Source organism: Branchiostoma belcheri, unplaced genomic scaffold (genome assembly GCF_001625305.1).
Source record: "Branchiostoma belcheri isolate BF01 breed outbred unplaced genomic scaffold, Haploidv18h27 scaffold3, whole genome shotgun sequence".
In the NCBI taxonomy this organism is placed as follows: Eukaryota; Metazoa; Chordata; class Leptocardii; order Amphioxiformes; family Branchiostomatidae; genus Branchiostoma; species Branchiostoma belcheri.
In genome coordinates, this window is record NW_017803909.1 from 2869674 (window position 1) to 2887142 (window position 17469).

A 17469-nucleotide genomic window follows, 5' to 3' on the forward strand; every position below is an offset into this window, starting at 1 on the left:
GTTGCGTATGTTTACTCTTGAGGTGGAAGTGATATTGTGTACACTTGAATGCATCAAAATGAAAACGTTTGGATCCAAAAAGTTCTTAAAGATACGTATAAGTATTGTTTAAAAATTCCGATTAATGATATCACATTCAATATAATATGTAAGTTACTCCCACATTTTCGTACCGAAGATGTTACAAGTTCTGACTGGTTAGTACATTTGCTTGCTTTCCTAGTCCATTCGGATACACGATTCAAAATGTCAGGAAGTGAGAAGGACGAGAAAGCGCCGAGCACGTGGGACAAGTACGGCGTGAAAATTGTCCTGGCGATCTGTGTGGTGCTGTTGTGCATCGGTCTCATCGTAGTCATCGTGTTTGAGACCCAGAGACCCGGTCCCGAGCCCAAACCCTGGCAGAAGGTGGGTTTCACTACGTTTGTTACCAAGGCCATGTTTGCACACTGCAATACAAATGTCTTTGCAATGGACGAAACAAGTCACGAGCAAGTTACAGATTTTGAATCTGCTTACTAGTACGTACTAGTTGTTTTGATGCACATTCGAACGTTCATATTTCCAAAGCGTTGTCGCATATATGTGACAGACTAATAGCCATCCATATGTAGAAGCAGTGAAAGTTCTTTACATACACACACAAACACGACCTGTACATAGTGCTAAAAATATGTCCTGTTGATGATTTTTGCAACCGCTAGACCAGCATATCAAAACGCTTTTAAACATAACATAGTAATAGACAACTATGCACTGTTACCCATTTGGAAATTATGTATTAGAAATGACTGCATGCAAGAGAGTAATAGTAAAAACCACGTATTCCTCCCTTGTATCCTCAACTTAGACAGTGATATATTACCGTGCAATATCAATATTGTAGTACCGTGATGGGTAAAGCTGAAGTACAGTGGTTCTAAATCTACAAAGCCGCATTCTCCTCGCCCACTTGGCGTGTGTATCGTAGGGAGTGTTAAGATGTTGGCCTTTATCAAACACAGAATAAGTGCTAGAATCAATATGCAGAAGACTATATTGACTTCTTACTACGGGCTATATAAAAGGAACTTTGCGTGTTGGCGATAAGACAAACATAGAAGATGTCGCGAACCGTTACTGCAGTATATCATGTAGTTTTCTAAGACAGGTCAAAGTGCCGATCATGAGTTCGCATGTGATGGAGAAATTGGTAAGAAGCCGCCGGTCGGAGTTCTTGCATCATGCGGTAGTTATGCGGATGTTGATAAACCATGTTATGCAACTGTGGGTTGGTTAGCCATTAACCAACTACTGCGTTTGACCTGTAATACACTTAGATGTGAACTCATTCATAAACTGATAAAAAAGTTCGCGTTTTCTTTGTGTGGGGCCAGTGTTGACGTGATCGTGGCCTGGTCTAACAAAGAGCCGTTAGTCGTGTTTACCACGGCCGTCGTTTGGCTCACTTGCTATGTACAATAAGAGGCGTGTTCAAAGACAGGGTGCTTTACATGTATACATAAGGTAGCGTCTGTAGCGTCTATAGATTAAAATCACATATGGACACCCCATACGACTTCTCAATAGACTGTCGAGCAACATTTTAAAGAGAAGTCACAACATTTGTCTTCCAAATTTCATTTTTTTAAGTTTCGCTTGCCGGACACGTTGATTCCCGTCCACTACGATGTGGAAGTACGAGGTGACCTGTCGACCTTCGCCCTGACTGGCCGGGTGGACATCTCTGTCAGGTGTGCCACGCCCACCAAATACGTCATCCTCCACAGTTCGGAGCAGGAGATTGACAGGAGTTCTCCGCCAACCGTACAAGGGAGCGGGGACACGCCCTCTGTGACGTCATGGTTTCTTTATCCTGGTGGGTTTCTTATCAAAATAGATAAACTTGGACTTTTTTTAGAAAATGGAAGGACATGGATTAGTGCTTCTTGCCACAATTTTGAAATACTCAAATATGATAGGCCTATAGGAAGCACGCTTGCAGTCCAGTCGTACTTTACACATTGTAATTATTAATTTGTCGATGGTAACGATAATATGTTCAAACACAAAATGTCTATAATACTGTGATCTTAAGTACTTTTACAATTTTCCTCGCCAGAGAATGAATTCCTCGTCTTGGAGCTGAGCGAAAGTTTGAGAGAGGGTGCAGTCTACACCGTCACCATCAACTTCCGCGGTACAATACGGACTGTGCTAAACGGCTTCTACAGGTCATCCTATGTCAACGAACAGGGGCAAAGAAGGTGTGCTTTTTCACAATCTTTATTACAACTTTTCTCATATTATGACAGCTTCAAGAGAAATGGGAGGAAGACATGAGGTCCTAAAACCCATGTGAGACTGTTTACAATCTTAGCCTGGAGTCCAGCCTTGTTAGCTTTGGTCCGCTCTCCAAGATCCGCTACCCGCCAAGCGGATCTTGGCGAGCGGACCAAAGCTAACAGGCTAATACAGTGTTATCGTACTGTTCATTCGCAGGTACCTTGGGATAACGGACTTCCAGCCCCAGGATGCCAGGAAGGCCTACCCGTGTTTTGATGAACCATCTTTCAAGGCCACCTTTACTGTGACTGTGGTCCATCAACAGGAGTACACAGCCCTGTCCAACATGCCCCTTGAATCCTCCGAAAGCAGGTATTAGATGTATTTTGTATAGCCCGCATGGCAGAGATTTGGTAATGGCTCTGGTGGTAAAAAAAGTTGTATTGAGTTATCGAATGTGAATTTTTAAGTTTCGCAGCCTTGACATAGAGTTATTAGCGTCAGCCTTTTTAGCTTCGTCCGCTCCCCACGATGCGCTACGCGTGCGACATCAGTCTTTTTGGCCGGTAGCGGATCGTGGGGAGCGGATGGACGAAAACTAAAAAGGCTGAGACTTAGCTATCGTCAAAAGCCAATTCTGTCGGCTGAACTGTTTACAGAGGAGGCGGCTGGGTCGCTGACCGGTTCCAGAAGATGATCAGGATGCCGACATATCTCCTGGCATTCGGTATATGTGATTTTGACTCTATCAACGCCACCACATCAACAGGGATAGCAGTAAGTATGGCGATATCTAGTTTCTTTTAACCCGCGTTTTATGGCACATTCATGTAAGTTTGTGTCTGTTAACTGTATTTGTTCATCTTTTTTGTTGTAGCCCGCATAGCCTGTGCTTAGCCAAGTGTGGCAAAAATGTGCAATAAAGGTCGTCATTCATGAGTTAATAGCATATAGAAGTGATCTTGTATCGCACACGTACAGACTGGTATCTGGGCCCGTCCTGAGTACATCGCTGCCGGGATGGGTGATTTCGCCCTGGACGTGGCTAACAGGGTCGTGGTGTACTTCGAAGACTACTTCGGCGTGCCCTTCCCTCTACCTAAGATCGGTGAGTACTTCACATAGTGTTTAGTGATTAAGAACACGTGTACGTCTGGTTGTAGCTGTACCTTTAGCTATTTCGCAATTTACTTTTCATTGCGTCTACGTAATGGCATTCAATGTACAGTACAACATAACACTTTTTAAACACAGTTACGGGTTACTATGCAACTAGGTTATCTGTTCTATTATTTGTATGTCTTTTCAATATACATTAGAGTTTTGTTATTATTTTATGTACTAGTATTGTTTGATGGATACTTGCGTTTTACCTGAAATAAAGAAAATAGAAAGAAAGAAAACTTGGACACGTAAAAATTGGTTTTGATCTTTTTACGTATTCTTTTAAAACATCTGAACCCAAGACCACATCGCCCTTCCTGACTTCAACTCTGGAGCCATGGAAAACTGGGGCCTGATCACGTACCGAGAGACCAGACTGCTGTACGACACCAACTCACCGTCAGCTACTGTCAGGAAGGCCACAGCGCGCATCATCGCTCATGAGCTGGCTCACATGGTGAGGAAATCAAACATTATCGGTTAGAAAATGTTGATTCGCGTTCAGTGTTACATTCAACTTTTCCGGTAATTTTTAACATTGGGCATCATACGAGTTTCACTTCACTGCCATGCATTTCAGACTGATGCAAAATGAAAAAAAAATCAAGTTTATCAATTAATTTGCTTGTTGAATAGCATTGTGGAATCAATTGATTAAGTTTTTCCACTTGAAAACTCTGCCGTAGTATTAAGTGACAAGCAAATGAACTTTGTCCCAGTTTCCTGACTATCGGAACTGTCCTTGGTGCTGAACGCCATCCATACACAGGGTACCACCATAACTAGCCTACGTAAAGGCAAAAAGTGTGGCTGCCATGTGTCACGGCCCACTTCAACCACATGGTACTGGCTATATTGATAAGGAGATTTCTGATCGTTTTGTTCATGTTATGATGATCTTTCAATCTTGTCACTCATATAAAAAAGAGCCATACACCCTTACCATGTTGCATGTTCTGTTTTCCCTCCCATAAAAGTGGTTTGGCAACTTGGTGACCATGGCATGGTGGGACGGAACGTGGCTGAACGAGGGCTTCGCCAGTTATATCCAGTACAAGGGTTTGGACTTCGTAGATCCGGCGATGAATGTGGTGAGATATATTTCGAATTCCTCTCTTATGAATCTATCATTTGCGTGAAGTCTTTTACACTCTGTTGGCTATTATGTTCTCTGGAATTGTCTTGTTTGGTTAAGTTTGTCAAGTAAAGTCATTTTAACGTTTTTTTTTTTCAGATGGAGCACTTCGCTTATGACAGATCCCAGGCCGTCATGGTCGACGACGCTCTGACGTCATCTAATCCAGTTTACCGACCAGTCAACACCGCGGAAGACGTCACGCAAATATTCGGCAGTATTATATACAGCAAGGTAATGTCCTTCATATTTTTCAGTATGGTTATAGTATCAAGACACAGAACCATCATATTATGTCCTTTCACTGAAAAGTAGTATCCTTTAGCCAAATAGTTAACTGCTTAACTGACATCGCTACTCTTCCGCATGATACGTCAAATTTGCATATACCCATATTTGACGGTCCGAGTATGTTTTGGATCCCGTAGCGATCTGCAATGTACTAGTATACTGTCAGCTTATATACAAAGGAAAACTTATTAACTTTTTATTGGAAATGTATGAAAGCCACTGTACGTACGTTTACCACAGGGAGCTTCTATCTTGAGAATGCTGGAGAACTTCATAGGAGAAGACACCTTCAAGAAGGCTTTGAAGGTATTTGTTTCAAGCAACCTACAACATATGGTATTATGAGCTTTTTTCTTCATTCTGTAAACGTACTGAAAGCACTGTTATAGTATGCCGCTTTAGAAAACTGACATTACATTCTCCTCTGACAGAACTATCTCAGCAAAAACGCGTACGGAAATGCAGTGCAGGATCAACTGTGGGCGGAGCTCACTACGGTAAAAATTTTACTGTGTGATACCCATAAGTAGGCTAGTGTCTGTTTACTATTTCACTCATGATTACCCCTACTTGATTGTATATTATATTATACTAGCACTTGATGTTTTAGTAACTAGGATGTTAAGTTTATTTTTGTACTATGGTCAATAGCCGTTGCCATACATTGTGCCGTGCACATCTGTCGTGCAATAATTAAAGTTCTTCTTTGATCCTGTAGCGTTAGATCTGGTGACCAACAATTACATGTACATGCCTGCTTGTGATCTGACTTCAAGCATAAAAGCCCCGTGTCTTAATTTTGGCTGATGATCTCCCATTATGTTAAGGGTTTTCCTTCATGAGCCATTCATATCAGTCGTCACTACATTTTGATTGACCAACATGTGTTCTGTTTATTTTATCTGAACTGTCGTTCGGCAGGCCGCCAGAGAGGACGGCCAGACCGACCTGGACGTGAAAGCTGTGATGGACACCTGGACAATACAGATGGGTTATCCTGTGGTCACCATGACCAGGGACTACACAAGAGGGACGGCGGAAGTGACGCAACGGCACTTCCTGGTCGACTCGGCTTCTGTTGTCACCGTGACGTCAGAGCTCGGGTAAGCTGACCCCAAACTTCAATGATGAAATGTTTACTTGTAACGTAAGCTAGGACTCCTGTTTGATGTTGCCACTTATTGGGGGGGATCGCGTATTGATGGAAAGCTCATATGTATGTTTTCGTCTGAAAGATTGTAGTTCAATGATAAATGTGCACTGATTTTACAGATACCGATGGTACATACCTCTGACCTACTTAACCCAAGCAAACCTTGCAAACACGCCGGTACTGACGTGGATGGCACCTAATGAAGGTATGCTTTAGTTTCACCGTAGTCATTATGACTCATAATGTTACGTTTTCGTTAAGCTATCGGCCTCAAACCTGTTTACTACCTACTGTAACGATATGTTAACTAGGGAAAGTATAACCTGAGCATTCAGTTTTGTAGACACACATTTTTACGTATATTGACGTTCATTCGTTATTTCCTGGCCTAGGCACTAAGACGATAACTCTACAGGGCGCCGCTGCAAGCCAGTTTGTCCTCGCCAACATCAACCATGCAGGCTTCTACAGGGTCAACTACGACCCGACCAACTGGCAACTCCTGGCCAACCATCTCAACAGCGATACCTTCCAGGTACATGAAAAAAATACTAGATCCGATGAAACGTTTGCCATTTGGACACAAGCGAGTCATAGTGTTGCACACAAGATACTTACAGTTTTACGTTGAACTTGAAGGTCTTTATACTGTAATGACACGTGCAAAATTATTTCAGGATATCCCTGCCGACAACAGAGGAACACTTGTTGACGATGCCTTTAACCTTGCAAGGTAGGTAATTAAACGTTTTAAAAAAGGTCACAAAAGGGCCTGAAGGCCACTTCTACGTACTATATCTCATAGACTGAAGAAAAAAATTCGCCAAACAAGTGTACGAGTAAAATGCTTATGTACGAGTAACATGCTTATTCTAGACACGTAATCTACGACAGCAGAGCTAACAGTAAACTCTCGAACAAGTAGCAGAACATCTTACCGCACGTCTGTACCTACAGGGCCGGTATGTTGGACCTGACCACGGCTATGAGCATGACGCAGTACCTGGTCAAGGATAGACACTTCATACCGTGGAGCATGGCGCTACGGGCTACAGGGTACATCGAGACTGTGGTGGGCTCTGTACCTGAGATCTCCAACCTATGGCAGGTAGGTGATAATAAACAGGATATGAGCGTAGCTAGCGGTACCTTTTGTTTGTGTTGATTTGTCTGATTCTATTCCTTTTAGTTCATTTACGGTGGATTGATTTTTTTTAAATTTATAGAGGTCATGTTCTCAGACGAGATTAAAACTACAGGGTCGTTGCTGTAATAGGAGAATACATTGCTCTCTTGTGTTGCTTTCCAGCCCTACATGCGACAACTCATCACCCCATTCTACGAGGAGGTCGGCTGGACTCTCTTACCAGGCGACTATAACACAGAGTGAGATTATATTCTTAAATGCACTGATCAAGTTTCCGCCTTGCGTAAGAGTGTAATCAACAAGATCAACTCGCACTTTTGCATGATAAGTAATATATATGTATTGTAATGAAACAGGCATGTTTCCCAAAAGTTCCATCAAAACTATTTGACTATAAAGTGTCTCCTATCTAAAGCATAGCAGTCATAGATTATGCTGTCTGTTTTTGACCAGGGTTGGCCAAGTCATGGCGATCTCTACTGCATGTGAGTACGGCAACAGCGGATGCGTGAACAACGCCACTATGATGTTTGATCAGTGGATCAACACCAACAACAATAGGTAAGATGCACTATTATCTAACGTAGGGTAGTCCTATAACACGCTTATCGGCTTGCATCCGGCGTTATAATGGTTAGTTACCCCGTGTGTGGATGGCGTTCAGCACCAAGGACAGTTCCGTTTGTCAGCAAACTGTGGCAAATGTTTTGCTTCAGCACAAAGTTGTTCACGATACTTTGCTGAAGTAGTCTTAATACCTATCCATTCTACATGGTTAGTTACCCCGTGTGTAAATGGCGTTCAGCACCAAGGACAGTTCCGTTCTTCAGCAAACTGTGGCTAATGTTTTTGCTTCAGCACATATTTTGTTCACGATACTTCGCTGAAGTAGTCTTAATACCTAGCCATTCTAGATGGCATTGAAGCCAGTTGTATTCTTGTGTTTGTTGAACAGTCACATCCCTGAGAGGCTGGAGAGTACGGTGTACTGCACGGCCATCCAGCATGGCGGCAGTCGGGAATGGGACTTCGCCTGGCAGCAGTACTTGACAGCCGAAGCCTCTGAACAGACTCTCCTGCTGCCTGCCCTGGGCTGCACTCAGGACACCGATACATTAAACACGTACGTATGGCGTCTCTAACATTGTACAAATTGATATCCTTGATTGAATTACGTGTTGTTTATTTGCAACATCAATTAATGATATGTATATCCCTTGCAATAGTCAGCATAGATTATGCAATGCTTTATTTGCTTTCACAGCAACGTTGTTTCAAGAAGAAGGTACCTGCAATATGATAGACAAAATTTTTGCTTCCAAGGATAGTATCATACGCTACAAAAGGGATACACGTCTTTTAGTTGCAAACAATACGCTGGGAATAAAGTAGCCTGAGTGTCAGCCTTTTATCTTTCGTCCGCTCCCCACGATCCGCTATTTTTGACTGGTAGCGGATTGTGGGGTGGGGACGAAAGCTAAAAGGGCTGACACTCAGGCTAGTGAATAAAGTACCAGTATAACAAGTTTTTTGTGACCCCAGCTACATGGAGAGAAGTAAGGACGACAGTCTGATACGGAGACAGAATGCCCCGCTGGTGGTGAGGTACGTCGGCAGGAACAGTGTCGGCAAGTCTTTGGCCTGGAACTTCCTCAGGGACAACTGGGACTTCTACTTTGAGAAGTGAGAACAGTGCTCTTGATACTTACCGTTAGGCCTAGGGAACAAATGTTGTGTTTCCTGTTTCCCGACCGAACCCAGAACAAACTGCCGACCATAGCCTTTGGGGGGGGGGGACCATGAAAGGACATATTTTCTCGAGCTGATCAAGTTTTTCTTGCTCCATGATCTGACACCTGAGTGATAAAACGTTGTACAATCGGTTTTCCAACTTTGACATTGAAACCTTGGTAAACTGTATTGCATAAGTTGGATCACTAGAGATCGCAAAAGTCTAATAAAAAAGAAAGAAAGATAATCCCTACCTACCGACCCCATTTTTTAGAACTGAAACAGGAAACAGTACACAGTAAGTCCCAGTTTACATACGGCTTGGTTTAGATAGGACTAGTGCATGTTCTGGAGGGATGGTTAACTGTTGTTTTGATTTGATCACCTGTAGCTATGACGGCACTTCCTTCACTATGACTGGTGTTGTGGAGGACGTCACACGGCAGTTCAGCACCCAGGAGGACCTAGATCAGGTGAGACCATGATCTGTTTCAAATTACAAGACGTTTATCAAGAAACTTTGACATCTTAATATGTAAATTCATTGTGATATTAAGATATACTTAATAGAGAAAATTGGTAGGGGAAAGATTCTGTTAATTCATGTGTTATGAAAGATATAAGAGTGAATCTAATGTTGAACTGTAGAACTTGGACAAGTGATTACGACACCCTTGGAGAGATACAATCAACATGCGATTTATGTTATTTTACGAAACAACTTTCACATGAAACCGGATTCACGTGTTTTACATATTGAATTGTATGAGTATAATTTTGATGAACAGTTAAGAATTGGCGTTTTGTTCCACCCGGTCACCCAGCTGGAGACCTTCTTGGCGGCCCATCCCAACCAGGGCACGGCTACCCAGGCCTTCTCCCAGGCCGTGGAGGGAACACGGGCCAACATACGGTGGCGCCGGGACAACGAGGCCGAGCTCCGGACGTGGCTCACACAGGCACAGGGCTGAGTGAGAGATGGCGGCTCGGGGGATCGGGAGTGCGGATGAAGCTAGCCTCTGCCAGGCTTCGAAAGGCGACTGAAAAGAGTAGAAAACAGTGTAACAGTGCATACTTATAGGCGCTACCAACTGATACGTCTGACTGGTCTAGACATTTTAGCCGAATGGTTAGAGCGTCGGGGTGTGAACTCTTGCCCAGGTTTGGCGTGGGTTCGATCCCCCATCTTTCTGTTTCTACTCGCCTCTAGTTTCTTACAACAGTTTACTCTATAGCGGACCAACTCCCCCGGCATGTTATCCCTGTATTATACATATATAGTGGCCAATTTCTACTCTTTCCAGCCGCCTCCCGAAGCCTGGTAGAGGTCAGGGGTGAAGGGAACCATCTTCAACGTGTTTCTCGAGATATTCTAGTTTTCCACTCTAATGGTTTTAATGTAAAGAGTAGTAGGATTTGCTTGAAATTGCCTTTTTCTTATAATTTTCCCCCAGAGTATGAGCCATTACTACAGATTGAATGCTAGAATGAGCACTTTGCACTTGGAACTGTTTGAGAGTCAAAAGAGGACTGGGTTTTCAAAGTTGTTTCGTTTTTTTATTACAGTTTGATGTGCCTTTTCAAGTGGGATAAAATATCTACTCAGTTGATATGGTGAACGTGCCAAAACAAATATTGATGTTAAGCACAGTTTTAATGATTATGTCATTTGTTAATCAACTGTATCCGCACAGTACAAAATGACACTGCATGTTCCACACAAAGCAAGTCGTGATAGACCATATACTAGCCGCACATAAGTTTAAAGAGTCCAACATTCGGTGCTGGACACAATGTGTGTTGTGTGAATATAACGTGGCACTCTGTTAGGCCTTGGTCTGTAGTCTCTTTCAATACCAAGTTTTTTAAGCGAAATCGTGTGAACCGTGAAAGACGGCGTGTGTGTGTGTGTGTGTGTGTGCGTGCGTGCGTGCGTGCGTGTGTGTGTGTGTGTGTGTGTGTGTGTGTGTGTGTGTCACGGTGCGCGTGTGTTTGTGTCAGTGCATTGCGTATGTCACGGCGTGTACATGTGTGCGACACGATCATGTCTCATTAACATCGTATTAGTGACACTCAGGTCACCAATTGCCAACTAGTTTTGAATGATGAAATTGAGTAAAAACTGCTTGGAATTGATAACGGAGAAGAGGACAAGATACGGGCATGGCTACACACAACCCCACAATGATCCTTCCTAGCTGTCAAACCAAGCCATTTCTGAGAAGCCATTGATGGCATTTGATCCATCGCTGGGGGCTGAGTCAGTCTGCGGGTTTTGCTTTCAGTTTCTCAGCTCTTCAGCCATGTCGAAGTCAGCCAAGCGTCCAAGGTTGAAACATAATTTCACTGAAGTACATATTGTACCATAGGTTATTGCTGCCCTTGAAATATTGAAAAGCTTTCCGTATTATAGACACTAACTCACTCACTTTCCGTATTATAGACACTGTGAGACGTGACTGATTAGACGGCTGTATAAACCTAACCCTACACGGGACAGCATGACCCATTTTAATCTCCTCCCGTGGGACAGACGACCCGCCCGCCGAGTGAATGGCATGCCAAAATTAGCATGTCATTAGTAATCTCTTGATGCACGCCGAACGGCATCTTGGGAAAAGTGGACTATACCAATACTATCGAAACTGTTTTTTGGCTTTTCTTAAATGCATGATCAGACCGCCAATGAATATGTATTGCCACTAAACGTATTTCTATCATGTCTAATTTGTAAGCTACATTGAATACATCATCATAAGTTGATTTAAACCGTGCTGGCGCTCATCCAACGTTTTGGACCACCCCTACAGTGCTGTTTCAGTGACCTATGGCCTAGCGGCTTGCAACTTCCGGGTTTATTGCCGAGTAAGACGAGAGGGAAGAGACTTGCAGATCGAGTCGTCTGGTGAGAATCTAGAAAATGTCTGACCCGATATCAGTTCTATCTACCATCTTTAACATTTACAAGACTATAGCGAAGGTCGTGGAGGAGGTAAAATGTAACAAGAAACGCTGTAAGCGGCTACAGGCGAGACTGGACAGTATCGTGCCTGTTGTCAGTGACGTGTACACCCAGATCGCAGACGAGAAAGTTAAAAAGTCGTACGTGAACGCCCTGGAACAGCTCCTGAGCTGTCTGAGGTCTGCCGATACCTACATCCAGACCTTTCGGGAGAAGATGGGGACCATTAAGAAGGTGTGGACACGGGACCAGGTGAAGGAAGACTTCGACGCCTTGAACCAGAGGTTGAGCGACCTCGTACCTGTCCTGACTATGGGTATGCAGGTAAGAAACTGGGTTGTGTGATTCTTTCGTACAAAAGTTTGAAATGAGAAGTAATACTTGTAATGTAAGATGACAAGGATGAAAAGTACTGGTGCCGTGTATGAAAATGAGAAAGGTGACTGGGCACTTGGGGATTTACATATAACCAGCGTCAGTAAATTGTACCGTGCCGGTGACCCAGTCTTGTAAACGGGTTGCCATAGTGTTTTATCTCTTTGTGTTCTATGGTAAAATGTTTTAAGTCAGTAAACGATGCATTGAATTCGCACACTACGTAGGGTAAATGTGTGATCACCTTCCGTGTGTCCAGAAATGTACTTAATGGTATCTCCCAAACTTATAATGATTCACTTCCGGTGTTCTGACGTGTACGTTAAGTTGTTACAATCGTTAAAAATTAACCCTGGCGAAAGTGAGGGCATCGTTGTCGACTGGGTGTCCTATCACGGAAGCCTACATGTACAGAGTCTACAGTTAGGTTACTACAGCGAAAAAAAAAGACACTACATTTGATGAAGTTAGAAACACCCTCAGGCTCGTTCCTTTGAAAGTGAAACAAGTTTTCTACTGTAAGTTGTGATTACAAAGCCATCAATTTCCGGGTAAGGAGCTGTGACGTATTTCCGCCATCTACTTTATAATCATAACGCTTTCAATATATACTTAGCGTGACAGTTAATTAAGGTTAAAAAAGATATTTACTTATTACCGATAACAAAGTTAAACAGCAGGGCGTACGTAATTAGTTCTACTTTTGACCCAAACTCCAAATACACCTAAAAATTAAGCTGTCGAATTTACTGCATTTCCTTCTCCCAGGCCGAAACCAGAGGGAACGTTGACGCCATGTTTAACGAAGAGACGAGAGGGAAAGAGGATAAGGAAGATGAAAACGATGACTGGAATGAGATGCTGGTTCTCTTGAAGAAGATGCAGACAGGTAACTTGTTATGCCAATAGTGGCTTATCTGTTGATAATTAAGGTACATGTTTGGCAAAGTCGACCACCATCGAGGGAGCGGGTTTATAGTAGATATCATAAACAAACGTCAATGCATTTTCAAACGTAATTCGAAGGTATATATTAGTTCTCTCAACAATATTGTCTAAGAAGGTTATGAACTGTTAAGTCCCTTCTATGTAAACAAGGTTTCTTTCAACTAAGTTCTCCGTATATATTTCGGTTTGAGGAACTTTGTTACCGACTTTCTTTTTTTTTCGTCGTGATATAACGTATTTACTTAACAAGGTCCTTTATGCCTCATTGCTAATTAACGGTTTCATTTTCAAAAGAAGTGAAGGTAACAGTTAATAAACAATACCAACAGATGGGGAAGCCATGAAGCAGGAAATGGACACCAGCTTTGAGGGGGTACGGGATAAACTGGACGAACTGGACAACAAAATGGAAGCGAAAACTGAAAAGACTGATGAGGCATTGGAAGAAATTCGCAAGGGAGTTCAAAGACTTCTCGTTACAGGTGGGTAGAGATACATTTAAATTCTAGCCGTCAAATTGTTCACGTTATAAAGGAGAGGGCTGTTATCTCTCTATTTGGCCAACTTCTACTCTTTCCTGCCATCTCCTGACGTCTGGTAGAGGCTATCAGGTTACATCTTAAAAAAACATTTTTACACACGCGTTGTTAAAGTATGGAGAAAAGTAAATGCCTGGAAGTAGTATGGAAGAGTATGGAAATACCTTTACCACCGTTTTTATTTTTAAATTTCGTGACATAGATTCGGGCAAACCGAACACCCACCCAGTGGACGATCTGAAGCTCATTACCAAGGACGAGTTGATGAATTTCAAGCTCATCGAAAAGGGAAGCATCGACACGGTGTACAAGGCGCAGTATCAGAAGTGCGAAGTCGCTGTCAAGAAACTTAAAGTTCCAGACAACAGCGCCGAATCGTAAGTACTAGTACCTTTTAATTGGATTGTATCTGTAGTTTTTAGTTGAAAAGCTACTGAATTATGATGTATTTTAGAAGTGCAAACGTGACAACTGTTATTCAAAATTATTTAAAAAATATATGTCTGCCCTTCAGTGAGAGGAACATGAGCCTTGTTGTCGCACGGGAGCTCCGTAAGGAGGCGGAGATCATGAAGAAGGTGGAAACAGAGAACGTCGTCCGACTGTACGGGATCTGTACCGACCCAGGTCAGTATAGCTGTGGGTACAATCGATGTTACAGACTACATGGCAATCATGCTAGCATTTACAAGTTACGGACAGCAACCGTTAAGGCTATTGAAGTGGTCGAGATGTAGATGAAGACTGTCCAAATAAAGATCGATAAGAACGAATATCTCAGCACCACAGAAGGACAGTATCTTCTAGTGAACGTAAAAGTGGTAAAATTGGGAGGAGGATGTGACCTAGTCTAAGACATTCATCGCTGACATATTATCCCTCCCACAGGTAACTACCTCATCATTATGGAGTACATGATGATGGGTTCCCTGAAGACCGTGCTGAAGAACACCGGCCTGCAGCTGCCCTGGAAGCGGCGGATCCGCATGGCTCTGGAGGCGGCGCGCGGTCTGTACGCCATCCACAACGCCAAGCCGCCCATGCTGCACATGAACATCTGCTCACAGACGTTCCTCGTCGACGAAGACCTCCATGTCAAGGTGTCACAACTTGGAAACATTGTAAATATGTTCGGTTAACTTCCGTTGATGAAGTTAACTAGTTGGTTTATTGTAGTCAAGCCGTAGCCTCTACCAGGCTTCGGGAGGCGACTGGAAAGAGTAAAAATTGGCCAAATAGAGAGATAACATACCAGCCTACCAGGGGAATTGGTCCGCTAGAGAGTATAGTTTGCCGCACCCGGCATGTTATCTTTCGTTTTGGCCAATTTATACTCTTTCCAGCCGCCTCTCGAAGCCGCGTAGAGGCTAGCTATATAGTCAAGCCAGCGTAAGTGCCAGGAGACTCAGAAAACATACCTGTCTACCCATCCTGTTGGACAAAAAAAGAACACACTGTTGCATATATGCAATGCAAGACCGCACCTACATGTATTTTTCTACTGTTCTGATTGCACTAACATAGTAACATCCTATGTTTCCAGGTGTCTGACTTCGGGTTCACCAAAACCCTGTCGTCGGCTGGCAGGTCAGGCCGCCGGAGGAGCACGCTTCAGTACGTCGCACCCGAGCAGCTGGCTGACATCAACCACCCCACGGACTACAGATGCGAGATCTTCGCGTAAGTTTGTAATATTTCTGACGATTATTATATGTCCGTTTGCAATTAGCCCTCGGGCATGAACTTGCAATAAAGAACTCTATATATATTACTAGGAGAGAAGTTTTTTTCATCGGCTAATGATTTCAGGGTCAAAGAACACAAAATAATTGTTTTCTTCATCGTTTTTGATGCTGGATAATGTTTTCGTTGAAAGTCATACTCTTACAACCGTAACTCGTAATCTTTTTTAATGACTTCACCTCACACTTCCAAGTTTGGTTCATGTCTTTGCAGGTTGGGAATCGTGATGTGGGAAATCGCCACGCGGGCGGAGCCCTATGCAGGTAGACATATTCAAAATACTAGTACTGTCGTCCGCTTTTTAGTCAAGTATTTTAATTGATTAACAACATGCAGAAATACCTATGGCTTCCGACTAATAATTAAATGATGTATGTCTATGAATGTTTGGAAAACGTATGTTGAGCAGCCCCACCCCTATCACCCCAACGTTTTTGCATCGATTGATGTTGTACCTGTTATATTTCGTCTCTTCAATAGGTATGGATGACAGAACCATCATGAAGTACGTCATGAGAAACGGAACAGAACCAGTCCCGGAGGGAGCCGGATGCCCCAGTCAGTACGGGGACATCATCGGCGACTGCAAGCAGCACGACCCGCTTCTCCGGCCTCTCACAGGCGGTAAGTTTGTTCCCAGACTAGAAGTAATAGTCAAGCTTAGGGACTGATCTCTTTCTAAATTAAAGAACGGAAGTTTAAACAATTTTTTTGAAGGAGAAAGTGACTTAAATCCAAAGAAATTAGAACACGTACTACAGAAGTTCAACAGGAAACGTCCCCAATGTGTCGTTTGCAGTAGATATTGATTGTTGAGGTAAGTATTCAATACTGATGTAAATATAACGTCCACCTTTTCTCTTTCAGATATCATTGACAGGCTTCAGATGCTGTACAGCTTCATGTGATGTCTCCAATACGCGCATGTGTCTTTGTAAAGCATATTTTAAAAATCATGTGGAGAGATTGCATCAGAGGAACAAAATACATGCATTACGACCCCTGCCAGGGTCGAAAAAATGACCAAAACTTGTTACAGCATTATTTACAGCATCCATGTAAAGAAAGTAATAAACAGCACGTAATGAAAAGATCAGGTTTTGCCTTAATTACTAAATTGGAAATATTTCGGCAACATCTAGATTGAACAATCAAAGTATCAACACGTTAACGGACTCGCTCCTGGATTTGGTCGCCGGACAGTGCCTTGGCAGCCGCACACCATCCGGACAGAGCTGCTTCACTGTGTTTAGACATTTAACATGGTCACAGCATCCTTGTAAAGAAAACTTTATTCCACACATTATAAGTGCCAGATATATATTCACGCAGACGATATCAATTAGATATGAGATTACATCTTCAAAATCATGGAAGTTAACGAAAACAGCAGCAAGTATGATACATAGTATGAGTCTAACTAAGCCATATAGAAATCTCACTGCTACAGCAACACTTGATTAGTTTCCTTTGATGTTATGGTAGTGTAAACATTCTGATTGTGTGAAACGTCATATGGAATATTACATGCTGAGATGCAAGTAGCCAAGGAAATATAGTTAGACTTAAAAGGCTATGTACAATGAAAAGTACTGACAGATTCAGAACGCCATAAAGTGAGGTATATCAATAACATTAAAATATGAATTCCTAATGTAGACGTTTACGAGTTTTTAATGACAGCAACGCATATTTTACAAAGCAGGCTAAGAAACCACGGGGCAAGTCTATTGTATTTCCCGAACGCTTCATGTATACACATATGTACGTAAAGGGAAATCTGCTGCTAAAATTTTGAATTTGAAATGGTCCTTTTTTATTACAAAGGGTCATCATCATATGGAAAACTTTTACTCTCCAAGCAGAGGTTGTGGGGAATGATCGTTAGCTTTTTATATATGGCCGTGTTTTTTTTTTGTCACTACCCCCACGAGTCGTCTTTGACGAGTACTGAGTTGATCAGGCTGAGTCTGGTGGCAAGGCGAGAGACGGAACGCTTGTTGACTGTAGCTCTTT

General features: G+C 42.8%; 2 protein-coding genes across 2 annotated transcripts; both read left to right on the forward strand.

Annotated features, from left to right (window-relative positions):
- Nucleotides 1-230: 230 nt before the first annotated feature.
- Nucleotides 231-10711, forward strand: LOC109473668 (aminopeptidase N-like). Its single transcript, XM_019773622.1, has 22 exons — nucleotides 231-408; nucleotides 1633-1858; nucleotides 2102-2246; nucleotides 2482-2637; nucleotides 2925-3042; nucleotides 3247-3373; nucleotides 3732-3886; nucleotides 4407-4520; nucleotides 4664-4798; nucleotides 5096-5161; nucleotides 5287-5352; nucleotides 5777-5958; nucleotides 6128-6213; nucleotides 6401-6543; nucleotides 6686-6741; nucleotides 6966-7116; nucleotides 7318-7394; nucleotides 7609-7716; nucleotides 8111-8278; nucleotides 8698-8838; nucleotides 9278-9359; nucleotides 9711-10711. Exons 1-22 carry the CDS (start codon nucleotides 247-249, stop codon nucleotides 9855-9857), a joined length of 2811 nt encoding a protein of 936 aa, XP_019629181.1. The 5' UTR covers nucleotides 231-246; the 3' UTR covers nucleotides 9858-10711.
- Nucleotides 10712-11692: 981 nt separating this feature from the next.
- On the forward strand, nucleotides 11693-17107 carry LOC109473673 (mixed lineage kinase domain-like protein). The gene is made up of 10 exons (XM_019773628.1): nucleotides 11693-12172; nucleotides 12992-13112; nucleotides 13501-13653; nucleotides 13913-14087; nucleotides 14225-14337; nucleotides 14599-14810; nucleotides 15254-15390; nucleotides 15667-15716; nucleotides 15934-16077; nucleotides 16321-17107. Exons 1-10 carry the CDS (start codon nucleotides 11807-11809, stop codon nucleotides 16359-16361), a joined length of 1512 nt encoding a protein of 503 aa, XP_019629187.1. The 5' UTR covers nucleotides 11693-11806; the 3' UTR covers nucleotides 16362-17107.
- The last annotated feature ends 362 nt before the right edge of the window (nucleotides 17108-17469 follow it).